At 35.4% G+C, this 18,725-nt stretch overlaps 1 protein-coding gene across 8 annotated transcripts in view; it reads right to left on the bottom strand.

The window, feature by feature from the left end:
• GRM8 (glutamate metabotropic receptor 8) overlaps window positions 1-18,725 on the bottom strand; it is a 329,240-nt gene that overhangs the window by 48,024 nt on the left and 262,491 nt on the right. For all 8 annotated transcript variants that reach the window (XM_048937591.1, XM_048937089.1, XM_048937011.1 and 5 more), the window contains one exon: window positions 11,781-11,917. In XM_048937591.1, coding sequence (XP_048793548.1) covers window positions 11,781-11,917 — 137 coding nt within the window. The remainder of the gene's footprint in view (window positions 1-11,780; window positions 11,918-18,725) is intronic.

The following is an 18,725-nucleotide window of genomic DNA, read 5'->3' as shown; positions in this document are numbered from 1 at the left end:
TTCACTGTGACAGAGGAACAGACAAGTCCAATTGAAAGGTGGGGTTCAAATTTATTTCCCCACTTCAAGAGAAGTATCACTAAACCATTCCTGATTTATTTGTCTAACCTTTTTAAAGGAAAATAGCTGCTAATGCGTGCAGTATCTTCTACCCTGAAGCACCGCAAAGTCCTAAACACTGAGATGTAGATTTTGACATTGCTCTAAGGTAGCTTGCACTATAATAGCTCGTGCCACCTTTGTCAGCTCCATTTAGGGAACAGTCAGATCTTTCCATTCTACTCATTTTAGATTTTCAGCACTACATAAAAAAAGGAAATCACAGAGAGCTTTCAAACATAGCTCCATCCAGGTAACAAAATCACATGTAGAAAGTCTGAAAGTCTGAGCTATTTCAGAAATGGCAACAAACAGACTGTGATTTATACTAAGATTTTCAGCAGCAGGGGGAGAGCTCTCTGCCAAGCCTCTGCTGAAGCTAAGAATGAAGTGTCAATAACTGAATTGAAAATTCTGCTGAGAGACTTAGTGATCTGGCAGGGAAAAAACAAGCATGTGTGTTGTGGTTTAAACTGGCAGGCAGCTCAGCACCATGCAGCTATTTGCTCAATCCTGCCCCAGTGGGATGAGGGGAGAGAATTTAAAAAGGTAGATTACATGGGTTGAGATAAAGATTAATAGGATGGAAAAGAAAAAGAATAATAATGACAAAAAGGTGTACAAAAAAAGTGACACACAATGCAATTACTCACCACATGTCAACTGATGCCCCAGCCAGACTCCAAGCAGCATTAGCTCTCCCAACCAACTCCTCAAGTTTTATTGTTCAATATGACATCACATGATGTGGGATGTCCTGTTTGGGTCAGCTTTTCTGGTTCTGTCCCCTCCCTGCTCTCTGCCCCCTTACTGGCAGGGCAGCATTAGAAGCTGAAACATCCTTGACTTTTAGCACTGCTTTGCAACAACTAAAACATCAATGTCTTATCAACGTTATTCTCATCCTAAATCTCAAACTGAGGACCAGAAAAGCTATTAGGAGGAAAATTAACTCTATTTCAGAAAAAATCAGGTCAATGCAGAAGACGTTTAAGCTAGAGAAAATACTACCCAGTGCGTTTACTAAGGGTGAGGAGGAAAGAAATAATCGTTGTTGCTAAGGAAAGAATGATAAACATTCTAAATAAGAGCACTTCAGGAAGTCAGGGACTTCCATAAAAACTAAGCATATTGAGATTTATTCTATGATACGCAAATAACTAACTGAGGAGTTGGAAAACAACTTAGACTCTATGGGAAAGTATGGAAAACTTCCAAATTGTAAACCATGGAATCATTGAATGGCTTTGGTTGCAAGTGATCAAAAAGCCCACTCAGTTCCAGACCTCTGGTGCGGGCAGGGCTGCCACCCACCAGCTCAGGCTGCCCAGGGCTCCATCCAACCCAGCCTTGAGCATCTCCAGGGATGGGGTATCCACAAATATAGTGCTTATGCTATGAAAAGGGGACAACAAGTCAAGGACTTATCAAATTAACTGAATTATTGGTTTAACTTGAATTCCCAGATAAATCCCAAAAGAAATAAACAAACACATTTTGAAAACAGATAAAACAAATAAACAAGACAAATAATAGCCAACAGGGATCTGTCAACAATAAGCTGTCACATTTCCTTCTGTGGGAAGATAACAGGCATCGTGGATGAGAGACAAGTGGGTAGTTGTCATTTATCTTAACATTAGAAAGATTTTTGACACCATCTCAAATTACACTCTCAGTCATAAGCAACCTATTGAAACAGACCTAGCCCCGAAGGGCTGAGTGTGAATTATATCAGAAAACTCTGGGAAGATAAAACATGTCATTGATTTGCTGTCAGAATGGAAGGGATGGTATAAGGTGGGGCCTGGAAAGGGCTTATTCTCAGTCTGCTTTTATTCGATACTTGTAAAAAGTATTTAATAAAGTTTGGATGATAAAACAGAATATATAGTGATGAAATTTGAGTAGTAAACACTGGATAGAACAAGGTTGGAGCTACACTGAAGGTCAGAGTACTTAATCCACATAACACTGCCTAAGTGAAAAGGATCTGAAAAAAAAAGCAAGCAGTTTAACAAGGTAAAGCTTTACAAGATAGGAAGTACAGAGAGATGGCAGCACTTCATAAATTGAGATTTCAGAGCTGTGAGGTAGATCACATGTTGAATCAATATTAAATATTACCAAAAAAATGCCATATGCCATCCTGAAAGGCACAGAGAGATAAAATAATCCACATTTACTCTCCACCAGTGAGTACATTCAATGAAGTTTCTCCACCACTCTCTGCTAGTGAGATCAGACAGAGTGCTTTATGAAGGTTGGATCATTGTGGTTCAGTCTGAATTAAAATCAAATGTGAAGTCCAGAGGAAATCAGCAAAGATCACATATGTTTCTATAAAACACGATCTGAGGAACTAAACTGAATAACTTCATGTTGTACAGTCTGGAGAAATTATTCAGTCTAGGGGATAAAACAACCATCTTCAAATACATAAAAAGGATGAGGCTGTGCTCAATGAACAGTGAACAAGATACGTAAAGGGCTTAAATTACAGCAATGAGACTAACTGGGTATTTATAAGATACTTCAGAGTCATAAGGGTAGTTAAAAAATGGAACAGAATGTCTTCAGAGGCTGTAAAGTCTTCATCCTTGGAGTCACAAGATACTATCTTTATGTAAGGACTAAACAGTCTCTTGAGAACACTTTAGCTGCCCTCTTCTGTAGCACAATATGGCAGATTTCAGGTACTACATATTTTGAACACAAATTAAAAAAAAACAGATCATAACTGGATCAGATAAATGGAAACATCACAATGCATTCTCATAAGAGCTAAATGTCTTTAGACTGTCTTTACAGTTTTAAAGTATGCCTATTTAATGAACTATTTTTTATATTTGTAAGAATAATACTTAATAATGCATTTTAAATATTTTTAAGGATAGGGTTTCTGTGTTGCTTTTCAATACAGGAAAAATGCTTTGCTGAGATATGGTAGGGTAAAAGAGATCACAGCTGTCACAGTAGGAAGCTTTTCCACATAGACATAAAAAATTAATTAATTAGATAATTCATTAATTTGGGAAATGCTATGTATTCTTACATTAAAAAACAAGACCAGTCTGGAGTCTTATGTGTGGATGGAAGGCACTTTGTGAATTCACAGAAAATCTGTCCTTATCTACTAATGGAATACACAACCTGAGGGATAGAAGCAATAGGGAATCTTAAACAAGTAACTAAGTTTATAAGCTAATAAATCTGTTTCAGCATTCTTCCAGCGTTCTTGCTAAATATATAGTCTTGCATTCAATTGAGAAACCTAATGTGTTAAGTCCAGTTGTTTGTCTTTCCCAGTATTTGCTGAAAGCATACAAGAAATCTGCCTTTGAGGGGATTACTAGAAAATCAAACAAAACAAGCAAAATCTAGAAACCTTAAGAAATCGTGTCTGACTGAGATCTCTGGAGTAGTCCTCTGACCCTGCATCTGAATGAGTTACATCAAAATCAATCTGCACAGCTCACGTGCTCCAACCAACCCATGGTGATGAAGATTGCCCAGCCTTCCAGGCAGTGCAACTCAATGCTTAGTTATCCTCATCTTTAAAATTTTCCTGCATGTTCATATTAAAACTCTTCTACTGTAACTCAAATCCACTTTTCCTAACAGCCAAATTACCTATGACTAACAATACATTATTTTTCTGATTAATCTTTTCAGTATTGAAAGAGATTAGCATAACTTCCTTCAGTTCAGTCTTTTCTAAACTAAGCAGTCCTACTCTGTTCAACCTTTCCCCACATGTATACTTTTAGAAGGTTGATCATTCTCTCTGTTTGTATCTGGCCACTTTCCTGATAGTCTACTTCTGGAAGTGAAGTCACAGTTTTGCTACTGAGGTCATAGCAATGGAAGAGAAAAGATGGATTACATCATTCATTCATTAATTCACAGCAGCAATCATATCTGGCAATGCAAATCTCAGTTAACTGTTGGTTAGTTAACTCAGTTAATTGCAAAGCCTCTGCTTTCCCTAAAAGGGGAAATTTACCAAGTTACTGAAATCCTTATTGCAGTGTCCCAGTCACTCCTGGCACATCTTATTGTCCCACTCCCCACTAAGTCTGTTTACTGTGAAATGAAGTTACAATGAGATTAGCCATTATTTTCCATTTCCTGTTTCAAACTGTAATTAACATGACAATATCACCACTAAGAGCAGTGATGAAACATTTTGGAAATGGGCTAAATGATTCACTTCTTATCTTTCATGGCTGAAAAGAAGATGGCTGAGAATTTATCAGGATGAAATAAATATTAGATGAGTATGCTAAAGAAATTATATTAATAATGAAATGAAGAGAAATTACAAGAAAGCAAACAGAAAAACAGACAGTAATGTACCACTAACTGTTGGTTATTCTCTTTCAACATCTCAAAAGTACTGAATGTCTGATTCATTTTCTATTTAATGAATTTTAATTTAGTAGCAGACTGCCATTATGTAACACAAATGCACAATAATTAAATGTCATTTAATCTATCATTTTTAAGCTTTTAAGCATGAACATTTTGCTTCTAGGTTTAAAGGGTAGTTCAGTCTTTAAATTATAATACATATACAAATTGCTGTGTGGGAGAGGAGAAAGGTGGAAAGGACTGGGGAAAAAAAAAATGCTGATTGTCCACATTTCACACTGGTACCTCACAAAGCAACTCACTGAAGATTTGCTGCTAGTTGTGCTTAATCTAAATGCTCAGTAATGTCTGTTTATGCTAAAAGCCACACCAGTGCAGAGTACAACAGGTGCAGCTCTGAAGTTCTATATTTGAAAGCAAAGCTCTCCAAGAATACATATAAAAGATTCTGATTTCATATTGTTCTATTATTGCATATTTGCTTTTAATGTGAAAGAGGAGAGCCACAAAGATGATCAAAGGGCTGGAGCAGATCTCCTATGAAGAAAGTCTGACGGACCTGGACTTGCTCAGTTTGCAGACAAAATGGCTTTGGTAGACCTCTTGCAGCCTTCCAGTACTTGAAGGGAGCTTATAAGCAGGAGCGGGAGCAACATTTACGTGGTCTGATTGTGATAGGAGAAGGAGGAATATTTTATAACAAAAGCGAGGAGATTTAGGTTAGATGTTAGAGGGAGGCACTGGTACTGCTGCCCAGAGAAGCTGTGGATTTCCCATCTCTGGAGGCACTCAGGGCTAGGTTGGATGGGGCCCAAGGCAGCCTGAGATGGTGAAGGAAAGCCTGCCCATGGCAGGAGACTTGGAACTAGATGGTCTTCAAAGTTTCTTCCAACCCAAGCCATTCTATGATTCTGTAATTCTATTAAAAATATACATTATTTTAAAACAAAAGTGATTCATTTTATTTGTCATGAATGGTAATGCTTCCTTTCTGCTTTCTGAAATAAACAAGAATACTCTGCAGTCTTGGTTGTGACTGTTTAAAGAATATCTCATTCTAATAACAATCTCTACACAGAATTATCACAGAAAAAAAAAATCCTATGAATTTTCTACTCAAGAAACCTATGACAAATTTACAGCCAAGTTTGTAATTGCGGCCCCATTTTTCATTTGAAAAACCCAACTTTCACTCACTCCGACAATGTGGGAAAAATCCCTATGCATTCTAACTCTCAAGCAGAGGTTGTTTCAATGGCAATCTGGTATCACTCTAATGAAGAAGAAATGATTATCCAAATTCAGGAAATTTTCTTAGCAGCTTTTGTTTTTTCCAGTTTTTTTTTCTTTGGAGAGTCAGTCAAGATTGTCTGTTTCACTAAAAAAATTACTGCTAAGACTAACAGAGAAAATAATCTTCAGAAAGAAAACAAACTGTCATTATTCTTGGGTCCTTCCAATGGCTTTGGATCTTCAGCACTTGCACCTTTTTTTTTTTTTTCCGCATAATACCATATGCAATTTTTCAAAATCATAAACTCCCACTTCTATTGTATGTTTTACATGCTTTGCTGGCTGGTACACAGTCTGCATTTCCTGCAACATAATGCTGACTGGTCTCTTGAGTCCAGCATTTTTTCTTAGTGACTACTGTTTCTATATTGAACTCAGATTTGGACAGTAAAGAAGAATGAATCCTGAGACATACTCACTGACCAGTGCTAAGATCAAGACTAGCTCTGTAAAACATAAGTCATAAGTACTCTTTGAAAAACCATGGTAGTCTATCTACATGACTTCTAGCCCTTTATGGAATAAAGGAAGATGGCAATATAATTTTGAGAAAAATAGAAGAACCCAAACACTTTTACTTGTCTCTGTGACTTATTTTTAACCCAGCATCAACAATTTTCAGGCAGATAACATGGAGAGAATGTAAGTTTGAACTTTATTGCCTTGTGGGCAGAAGAATACCCTGCAGGCAATATTTTTTGTCATATTTTTTTTACAGTTAAAATCATATATAACACTAAGTTCCTGTTGTTTATTTCATGGCAGTGTTTTTTGTTAGACACAGAGGTTATGTTCATCAGTTTGAAAAAAAATATATCGATTATATAATAGTTACCACAGGAACTTTGCCTTCTTTAATGAAATACTGTGGCCTACAGCAAAGCTTGAAACTTGTTTGCTGCAGTTAGAGAAAATACCACAAGCTTCTTGAATCATTTTCTGTTATCATGTCAGAAGAAAGGGAACTAATGCATTTTGAATCTGTTACTTCTAAAAAGAATTGACTAATGTCAGTGTTGATAGTTTCCTCCAGGATTAGATACATAATTTACAAGACTCCTAGCAAAGAAGAGAAATCAAACACTGATTTAAATCTTCCTGTGATATGGCTGCCTGAAGGGAAGCTCATTCTTGATGCGGAGTTCCCAAATTTTACTAGTTCACCAAACACTGTGCTTAAGGCTGATGGTGATTATGGCTGTCTCTGATAGTTCATCACATCAGTGTAATTTTAATTTACGGATTTCTTAGTTATAAATCAAGACCATCGCAGAAAAAATTGCTGCCCCTGAGTCATATATCTCATCAGTGCATTCACTTATAAATCAGAGAGCTTATGCATCCTGTTATTTCTAAGAGGAAGTTAAAAGTCAGATATTGTAAAATTTCATTTTCTCTTCATCTGAATTCCTGTGCTTTTGAGAAAAAAAAAAAAAAGTGAATTTCATCTTTAAATTTAACTACATTTTTACATGAAAGTTACAGTGCTTTGGTATTCATATTTTTCCTTAAGAACTAAGTCTACTCAAGCTTCTTAACTGCTTTAGCTAAATGTCTAATTGTGAAAGCATCAATAACTGTGCCTGCCACATCACTAAAAGATGATCAATTTAGAAAAATATGCATTTGTATCTACATAGTTTTTCAGATTAGGTTCTTTCAATACAGATTTTGGTAGACAGAAAAAATGTATAGCTTGAAATGAAGTCTACATTTTTAAAGAGGAAAAAAGCCTCTCAAAAATGAACCAAAAACAACTGAATAGGTTGCTAAGTCATAAGGGTAACTGAGAAAATTATTATTGAAACTTCAGGACTGGAACTATTTCCATTTTTGCCACTAAAATAAAAAGCCATCAGTTACACATCTTTCTAGCCTTTATTACAATATGAGAAATACAGAACAGAGTTTCTAAGAGGACATTCATTATTAGTCATGCAAGCAAGTTGATTTCAAATCATAAATGCTAGAAAAAGCAAGCTTGTTTTTAACTTTCCTCCTACTGAGATTACATGGTTGAGAGCCCAAATTTGTAAACCCACACATTTGTAGAAAGCGTTTACATGTGATCTGGTATGCAAAATATTGTTGCAATATGAATTAAACATAACTTTCGTTTAAAAAAAAAACAAAAAACACAAAAACTGTTTTACTTTTTTTTTTTTTTTTAATTCATTATAAAAAGAAGAGTATTTTGCAGTGAAAACTATCAAAGCTGCCTGAAAATATGTTATCTTTTTCTACTGATAAAGGAAAGAAAATGAAGAAAGCAAACAACCATAAAGTCTATCAGTTTAACCTGTAATCTAAAGCAAAGATTTTTTTCTATCACAGTGATTAAACAAAGCTAAACTTCTCGGGTCTGATTATTTACAGTACATTAGGAATATTTAAATTCAAGCAACCTTAGAGAGGAAAATGACTTTAAAAGGAATACAAATTAACATTGCTAGAATCTTGTAAAATGATAATCATATAAAAGTCAACTAAGATTCTTTGATGCTGTAGTTTGAGGCTTCCAGATATCTGCCCTCGGAATTACCTTAAATCTGTCAGAGATTAAGATACTTTATTCAGACTCAAAAAACATGTGAAAGTTTAAATTTTGAATATTTTAACTCTTTGCAAATTTAACTTTTATACTGCACATCACAACACTATCATACATCTGTGTTTTGTAAGGATTACAAGTGCACTAGTAGCAGTAATCATGAAGTTTCTATATCCAGAACCTATAGCTGCTTCAGAGGAAACCTGAAAGGTCAGTCTGCCTAAAGGAGAGCATTAATGTTACTGGGGACTACAGGGAGAGACCAGTATCCCAGCTAGAAGCTTTTACATCAGTAGTGAGGTCTGCTGACAAAGAACCCCTCAGAGAGCAAGACAAGTCTTTAGCTATCTAGGGTTGGCACTTTCTGCCCAAAGTGGAAGCCAGCAGGAAGGAACAAGTGCAAAGCTTGACCACAAGGACCTGAAGAGGCAGTGAAAACTCTGAGGAGCCAGAGAATAAAAGAGGAATCCTGAAAGTTGCGTTCAGAACAGACAGGGCTTGCTATCAGGTGATGACACAACAGTGACCTGCAGTCAAGACTCAGCAGTGAAAATATCACTACGTTCCCTATGAGAAAGGAAATAAAAATACATAGAAGGGGAAAAAGGAAACTTTTGACTCAACTAGTCAGGTACAAAGACACCTTCTAATCTTTTTTTAATTAATTGTTCAAAAGGCTTACTGTACTGCAAACTCAGCATTTCCATGATTTAATTTTCTGTCACAGAAAATAAATAAATGAAAAAAAGCTATAAGCTTTATAAACCAACAAAATCATAAGTGGCGTATTGCATGTTACCACACAATTTGAAGTAGAAACATCTGTAACAACAGGATTAGAAGTATCTATAGAGGATATCTAGCTAACACAGCGTCTTTATCAAGATGAAGCTCTGCAGGAGAAAGAAGGATAGAGTGGGAAAAGTATTATATTTCAGAAACATCCCCTGTATAGAACAAAAAGGTAAAAAGTACTTGTCTTCAATAAATGTAAAAGTTTTATCTGAAACCACTGAAAATATTCTCTGTATTCTCTCAGATCCATTGGCAATCAAAGGCTCTAATTTGCAAGTATGATTATTCGGAGTATTGACAATCACCCACAAGGATTACTTGGTTTCAATACACTTCATCTAGTGAGATGTGACAGTAGGACTGTCACAGCAGATCACCATGTAGCATAAGAATCACTGACGTGCTAAACAAGTTTAGTGCATACAGAAACAGAGGGAAACAAACTGCATCCCCCCATTTTATGACTTCCTTGTTCACTGTTACTGTACCAGCACTTGTACACACCAACAGGGTGTGTTCCATTGTCTATAACGATAACTAGAAATTCAGCATCTTAAGCCTTGACAAACCAAAAACTATAAAGCTCAATCTTTCCTTTTGAGGTCCTCTAAGATGAGTAAGTCCAGAAACAGGCGAAAGATAGGGATAGAGAGATCTAATTGAATCCAGCTTCATGGGCAGCCCACAGGAGCATTCAGGGCCAGGTGAGCATGGAGTGAGAGAAGCTACGAGCTGAAACACCAGCAGCAGGACACTGCACCAACAATTTGACATCTCTACCACTCACAATCTAGGTAGCTCATCTGTGAATTTGGACACATTATGATGTCCAGTGAGTGATCTCACAACGGTTAAAAGAAAGAGCCACAGGTACATTCTAATACATCCATTATCAGTGAGAGCTACAAAAAGGTGTTGTTAAATCCTTTCCTGGTACCTTTTTTGGTCAGTGTGCTTTAGCATGCTGTATTCTCAGCAGTCTGAATAGAAGCCAATCCATTGGTATGTCAGAGAACTCGCTGCAGTACACATACATCAGGCAGAAATAATGGGATGGAAGATCTACATATTAATGAAAAATTGAGTAGCCTTGGTGGGGATAGAAAAGTGCAAACTGGAATGGAATTAAAATTGAAGCAAATTCTAAGATAGCTCTTAATGTATTTCTGCTCTGTTAGTGCTAATATGTGCAAAATGTACATATCGGTTTTTCAGCTTTTTTATAAATACTGCTACTACTCAGAAAACTGAAAAATAGCAATTAAGAAGATCATAAACATATGCTATAGCAGTTATAATATGGATCTAATTCTAATACTTTCCAGAAATTACTGTTTAGTATTAATCTTTAAATGTATTTAGGACTCTTTTTTTTTCCTTTCATGCCTTTCAACAGATAGATATCAGATTACTGGAAGGAGTTAACACTGCTACACAACCTGCTACACATAATTTCTGTTGTAGGGCTGTTTTGTTTTTTTTTGTTTGCTTGTTTCTTCTATTTGGGCCAAATAATTAAATTAATGAGACCTTACCAACTAGTTACAGATATAAAATAACAGATAACGATAAAGTGGTTTAACAGCTGGGCCTGCGAATGAGGAGCTACCACATGTGTTACTATTGGTAGCAGTGGGACAATTATTTGCAAAGTAGTCTCAACATGAGAATCATTTGTACATATTTACAATACTGTCTTTCTTACATTTTATCAGGAACATCCTATATGAACTGTTAGAAACTTGCTCTTTGTGATTTGATTGAAATCACTGAATAAACTCCTCTTGGGAATCCAGTCATCAGTTCACACCATCCTTTAGCAAAACAACAACTGATATTTCAAATTTGAAGAGCTAAGGTAAACCCTGCATAAGATGGGTTGGCTTAACTTCCCTGCTCTCAGGACTGCAACATTCCTGATCCCCAAAACTTCTCAAGTTACAGCTACGGCTTAATACTTCGCTGTCATTGAAATACTCTTTGATAAGCTATTCTCTGAACATTATTGGAATGGTGAATTTTGAAACAAGTATGCTTCAATGCACATGAGGAGCTTAGTTACCAAAAAACTTGCAGAATACAGTAAAGCATAAACTAGAAACACTTCCCAAGGAAAGGTAGTTTATTTCATCTGTTATTATGTAATAATGTCTAACTATATCTAAAAACTCCAAATTCTCCCTTTATATGCAAGAAATATATTTATTTCAGTAGTTCAGCATCCCAGTGTTTCAACCAAATCAGAAGAGGTCATATAGTCAAAATGTCCCTTTTACAAAATACATATCTATCCCTTTGCATTCTGTCCATATTTGAAAGACCCAAGCAATATATATGTGTGAAATATTTTGTCTGACACTTTCTTTTGAACTATGAATTACTACTTCTCTGCCTGACTTCATAGTCAAACCAAGGAATATCAGATATATAATGATTCTAAAATATAATTTAAAGCAGCAGGAGAATATGTAACACAACTTTAAAAAAAATTTTTAAAACCTCATTTTCATTTTTTTATGTTATTTTTTGCAGTCTTCTCAAAAGAGAGAATGAAATAACTTTTCTCTGGCAACTAATAGAAATCCTCAACATTTCTGAAGTGTAATAATGTAATATACAAATGGTTGTATTTCTGTAATGTCTGCATCATAGTTAAACTACCACTTACATTTAGATGAAGTTGATTGGTCCAATGACCAATTATTTTGTATTCTGTACTCTTGTTGGTGATCTGATACTGAAAAATATCATAACGTCCAGGAGCATCTCCATTTTCATTGAAGATAACAGGTGTTCCAGCACTCCCTGAAAAAAAATTAAAAAGCAATTAGGATAAATACCTTTACAGTAATTTTCAAGAAAAATACATACTCTGGAAGAAAAGTACTAATTAGAGGCAGTTGATGACAATAAGTAGGTTCTTCTTAATGCAATGCTACTATTGTACTAAATCCAAAAAAATCTCACAAAGAAAATGTGTGATATTATAATAAAATCTCCCTTATACGTAAGTTAACTAAAACAACACTGAAAAAAAATCCAAACATCAGTAGTGGAAGAGTTACTTTTGACATGCAAAAAGGTACAATTTCATTTTTGGATTTGAATATAATGCAGTAGACTCAAATAGCAATCTTGGAATTAACTCCTTAAAGAACTTCTCTATTAAGTATGAAAACAAATGAATATGTTCAGTGTAAGTGCCAATGCTTATAAAAGACCTTGAGGAACAAGTGACTAAATCTGGTCTCAATTAATGTAATCAGCTTGTAGCAGTGACCCCCGTGTAAAAGCGTTTTATCAAAATAAACTGAGGTTAGCAGCCGTGTTTGTTGCTCTCTCTTCTACACACGACACTGTCAGACAGAAAGGTCCATTGCTGGAGCTGTCAAAAGTTATAAATCGGCACTCTGTTCTTACTTCGATCAACAAAATGTTCAAAGATTGAAAAATACGTGTCTACTTTGGAAACTAGGCCAGCCAAATTAGAACATGTTTTGATGAATTTCTACAAGGTGACATCACCGTCAGGGATCTGCACTTCTACAGAGGCTTTTTGAAAACTGCACAAAGAATGTTATATTCACCAGCTTCTCAGGTTCATACATACAGAGGAAATAAATTTGTAATTGGGGTCCACTGACAAAAATGCAAGTATCTTATTTTACAGTAACCGGAAAATGAAAAACATGTTTACAGAGTCAAAGGACAAATAAACAAAAACACAAAACAACAGTGTTTTTACATTTCTCCATGTGAATCTTTATTCAAAGACAAAAAGACAGTATCTTGTCTATGGTAAAATCCTACAGTATAACCTTGTTAATGCAGTACTTAGAAGTACTAAGTCCACTGCATGAGTGTCTTCCAGAGAATGGCAAAAAAAAAAAAGCTTGAAAGTCTGTGTAAATATTACATAGAAGTTAGCCAGTGGAAGTGGGGGTAGCAATCTACATACCCCAGAATTTCAGCATAAATACTTCCTTTATCTCTGTCATCCCTAAACTGTTATGTTCTCCTGCTTTGTATAACAGTTTTTATACAAAACTGATAACCAGTGAAATAAACAGAGCTTTCTGAGTGACAACTGGCACATTAATCACTGTGCCAATTTCACAGTTCTGCCAGCAAAACTTTGGCAGCAAAAATTAGATATGAGTAACTATGAAAGAGGAGTATCAACAGATTATGTGTGATAAATACTTAAGACCCCATTAAAATACAAGAGACTCAATACAAAATTTTGGAAATCTCTTCATGTTTTGCCTTCAATTCCTTTGACAGAATGAACTGCAGTCTACAGTCATAAGCAGAGAAATTCCTCACTGCACAAACAAATGGTTGATCCAATAAAATTCTTTCATAAAATAAACACAAACTCAGCAGTTTTACTGAGTAGCTACTGAGGTAACCTTCAGCTCTCAAGTAGCAATAGGATTCATCTTTCTACTCAGCAGCATTTAAGCAGCTCATGGAAAGTGCAAGTATCTTTTACCAATAGGTGCAAAGTGTCATTTGTTCCAAAGATCAATCGGGACTTCAGTCATTTTTATGCTCAGCAAAAAGTGAGCTTAAAATCTACTGCTTTTTTCTTTTTTTAGAAATATCACGTACAAAGACTACATAACACAATAAAAACGATAACCATCTTCTTCTTTGATATAGTCATGTTTTCAATTAGAGCATTTCACACTGCCCTCCTCAGCTGACAGTGGCAAAAAATCTGCTCAATTCATCTGTCACTTAACTGAATCCAACACAATCTGTCTTACAGCAGAAGTTGCAACTGCTCTTCACACACCCTTCAAGCATATACGTCAGAAGCTGGGAATTGGGGGAGAAACATCTCTCCTGATGTAGGAAAAGATTAAGTTTGTGACCAGCTGAGTAGCCTAAATATCTGTAAGTCTATGGGTCTTGATGAGATGCATCCCAAAATCCTGAGAGAATTGATCAATATAGGTGCCAAAACATTCTTGATGACATTTGTAAATTCATGGCAGTCAGATGAAATCCCTTGTGACTAGAAAAAAGGCAACATCACATCCATTTTTACCCAGGGAACTACTGACCTGTCAGCCTCACCTCTGTGCTGGAGAAGATCACAGAGCAGATCATCCTGGAAACTGCGCTAAGGCACATAAAAGAGAAGAAGGTGATCCGAAACAACCAGCAAGGCTTCACCAAGCACAGGTCCTTCCTGACCAAACTTTTGGCCTTCTATTATGGTGTTGCTGCACCAATGAACAAGGCAAGAGCTACTGATGTAATCTATCTGGATTTAAGAGAGATCTTTGACTCAGTCCTCCAGAACTTCCTCCTTTCTAAATTGGGAAGATATGGATTTGATGGGTGGACTGTTGATTAGACAAGGAGATTGTACCCAAAGAGTAGCGATCAATGTCTCAATGTCTGGATGGAGATCAGAGACAAGTGGTGTCCTTCAAGAATCAGTACTGGGATCGATGCTCTTTATGATCTTTATCAGTGACATTAACAGTGGGATCAAGTGAACCCTTAGCAAGTTTGCAGTTGACAGCAAGCTGTGTGGTGCAGCTGACACAACCAAGGGATGGGATGCAATGCAGAGAGACTTGGACAGGTTGAAATAATAGGATCAGGATGTTTAGCAAGATTTTAGCAGAAGCTTTGAAAGTGTAAGTAGAGAATGAAACTATAGTTCTCGATGCTCTAAACAAATCATCAACAATTAATCAGTGTCCTTAAAAGAATGTTAATCTTCTCTGAAGAATATTATGACCTGATGGATGATTTAGATGAATCTGAATCAGGCTAGTCAAAAAAACAAAAAGGAAATGTTTTACCTAAGAAAATATACTTTGTTTGGATAACCCATTAAATATACGGTTTACCAAATTAAAGTGAATATATCTATGGAAAAACTGCCTAACACAGTATAGAAACTAGATGATATAATAAACCTGTATGGAGAAATACTGAGCCTGACTGTAACTTATCATGTCAGTGGAGACACATCCAGATTCAGGCACTTTAAGGAACCTCACTAAGTTGTACAAGCACCTCCTTTTATGACAACCTGACAAGAAGAATTAAGCATTCTTAATATCCTCTATAATATGCGATTGTATACTGGCATGCGTGCTTGTACAGTATTATTGCCATTACAGGGAACTGCATTTTAGTATTAGTTTTATACATTTTATTCTATGCAGTTATGTTGTGATGTATCATTTTAACCCGTGATTGACTAAAACATAAGTATATGGCAAAATTTCAAGAAGACATGAAAAGTTTGGCTAACTATTGAAAAATATGGGTGAAGCTTCATCTTTCCTTAACTATTTTTAATAATTTATTTTATATTTTATTTTTTATAAGCTTTGCTACTAACTTATTATGATATTCATTTCTGATGATTATCTTTGCTGAGTGATTCCAAGCTACTTTTAGATTATTATTACAATTATTATAAATGTTTAACTGTATACTGATATGTGGAAGAAAAATTTAAAATTTTATAACAAGGTACAGTGAAGCATTGTTCAAATGGTTTTCAGACTTTTTTGAAATCCTATTCCTTTTTATTTGAAAAGGTACAACAAAAGAGGAAAATGAACTTATTTAACATACTCAGACTAAGAAGGAAAGTTGAGAGGTTGAGTTCCATGGTTAGCATAGGTTTAAATTGCTCATTTCACTTTATAGAAATTACAAAGGCTGTTCCGAAAGTAATGCCTCATATTTATTACGTTGGCATAAGACATCAGAGGCAGATGGTGGTGGTATGGCAGTAGAGGCTGAATCTTCCCACAGTATCCTGTTACATGTTGTTGCCGTGCAACAGATGGCAGCAGAGGGGCGATCTGACAAATAGCATCTAACATGGAAGTACTTACGCAAAAGTGTGTCACTGAATTCCACTATGCAGAAAAAAAATGACACCCACTGATAATTGTCAATGCTTCCTTAACATTTATTGAGATCAAACCGTGGATGCCTCACTGCTGGGAGGCAGTGAGTAGTTCTGAACTGATTACAGCGTTCTAAAAGCAGAGCTTTTTCTATGTGCAGTGCTGTGGTTTAAGAGACAGACAGAGAAAAGACAGACAAAGCAGCACTAGGTTGTATGAACAACTCCGAGTTTCTCATGTTGCAAAGAAGGTGCTTGTTTACTACTCAATATAATTTTAATACTCATGTAGGTACATATGAGGAGGTCACCTAAAAGCTTCACTTTCTTTTATACACTGCATATCAAGTCCCCCCCCAGTTCTTGATGGACTGAATAACTAATAAATAGACATTGATTTAAAATCACTCCATAATCAAACAAATCAAATATTTTTCTTTAAAATCTATATTCGGATGCACTGTCAAATAGCTCTGTTATTATTCAATTCAAAATAATCCATACCCACAGCATAAAAGAATAGGTTACATTTTATTAGGATTGAAGACACACTTACTTATTGTAGATATTAAGTGATAATGTGATACTGAGGGAAATTCTTCCTCCTTTCTGTTCCACAGGCAGCAGCATTAAACAATGACGGATGTTCAACTAGTACTTAAGCTAAGCATTACCAAAGTAATGTGTCTGTGATATTGGTAGCTTAAGAGTCTTTCAAAACATAGACTATCCAAAAACGTTCAACAGAAAAGAAAAAAAAGCGCATGAGCTTATTAATTCAGAATCAAGTATGAATTGGATCCCTCTGAATTTTTATTGCCCTACACTGATGTTAAGGAAGACTGCTTTTGATAAACAACTGCTTTATGATAAGCTGTGTGTACATTGAACTTGAAAATCCAACTTCTTCTGATGAAACCCTTAAACATGTACCTTGATATTCTTAAGATGCTGGTCAGCAACTGCCTGCTGCGCCTGCTTTATCAGGTTTCTTTTCATGTGGACCTAAGAACTCCTCTCTTCTAATGCAAGTTGTGATCTTAGTTCCTTGTAGGATTATCAAACAGGTCAACTCCAGTGAAGTTGCTCTCTGTATGTCTCGGTTAGTGGAATGACAATAAAACAAATTCATGTGCAGTAGTAGCTGACTACATATTAAAATGATTAATTTGCAGTGGAACCTAAAATAAGAATAATAGTAAGCTTTTAAAGACTTCATTTTATTTTAAGAAAGAAGAAAAAAACCTGTTAAATCAAATAAAAAACTTTGGATTTCCCTTACATACATACTAAAAAAAAAAAACAAAAAAAACTAAAAACATTCATTAAAGTTAGGTATCATGAGGAACTGCTACTTCAGTGACAGAAGTGTAGAATAGTGACAAGCCTCAGAAACACCTCCTACAGAATATTCCAACACCAATGGAGCTGATTCCATTACAAAGCTTGCTATGGTATTTTACCAGATTTCAGTAGTTTGATATTCATTTCATTTTCCAAAATGAAATGAAAATTGCTTAAGCTAAATCTTCATCCTCTGAACTACTCCATATAGGCTGCTTTATCTTTTATGAAACCCACTGCAGTCAGCAGGGATTCAAGGCTATGGTTAGGTGAATAGAAGTAAAAGAAGTTTATTATACCCTCTAACAGAGTTAACTGTTGTGTGTCAAAAACTTCAGAATGCACCATCTGTTAGAAGTTGGCATTACTGGAAGACTCTTCAAATTTATAGGATCAACTCTTATTCCATTAATTTATATAATTACTTTCAAGCACTAAACATTGGAGGAACTTTTTTAATTAGCATTTCATTTTAATTAGCTGCTAAAAAGTGCTGCAGAGATGTACATAATTTAAATTGTTCTCACTTAAGTAGAAAGAGGTAACCATTTCAATTTTCAGTACTTAGAATTCCCAGAGAACAAGAATTTATCTGTAAAATTACAAAGGAATTTGTCACTGATAAGTACCTCATTGAGACAAATGAAATAGAAGGTTGAAATGGAATGAATGGAAGAAGTAAACATGGACTATTAAAATATTTAATACTTGAAAATAAAAAGTAGAGAGAATCATAAGCAATTAAGCAGAACTAATAAGAGCTAATTTGTGAAAGTGAGAAAGTGAGACTGATAGATACACCATATCAGTCTATGTAAACTTGGTGATAAATGAAACCATTATATGCTCAATCTCCATACAGCAGATATTTTCAAATTAAGAACAATGTTGTGACTGAAGAAAGAAAAAGATGATTCTCTTACACACATTCAAAATCTGAAAAGACGCTTCTTTATGCTTGCTCTAAAATATCACAGTTCATGATTAAGACAATAAAATAGGATTGTATCCAGTTGCCATAAACTTACTGCTGTTTTAAATATCCTTAGATACTGCAGATATCCACATAGATACGCAGAATATGCTTATGACAGAGATCCTGTGCCTTGCTGAGGCAGCAGCTGGAGGCCAGATGGATACCCTAGGGTTATCTGAAACAGCATTCAATGCCCATGTTAAGCAATTTATCTTACTTACCACAGGGCAGATTCTGGCTGTTCATGTATGAAAGCACAAAACAGAAACCAAAGGGAAACACAGTATGCAGAAAATGCATAATATACAGATTTAGGGCATGTATTATATAAATAATGGTAGTACTCACTGGAAGGCTTAGAAAAAGTGAAGAATCTAGTATCAAAATGATGTGATATAAAT

This window comes from Lagopus muta, chromosome 1 (genome assembly GCF_023343835.1).
Source record: "Lagopus muta isolate bLagMut1 chromosome 1, bLagMut1 primary, whole genome shotgun sequence".
In the NCBI taxonomy this organism is placed as follows: domain Eukaryota; kingdom Metazoa; phylum Chordata; class Aves; order Galliformes; family Phasianidae; genus Lagopus; species Lagopus muta.
This window is presented reverse-complemented; position numbering and strand designations above follow the sequence as displayed.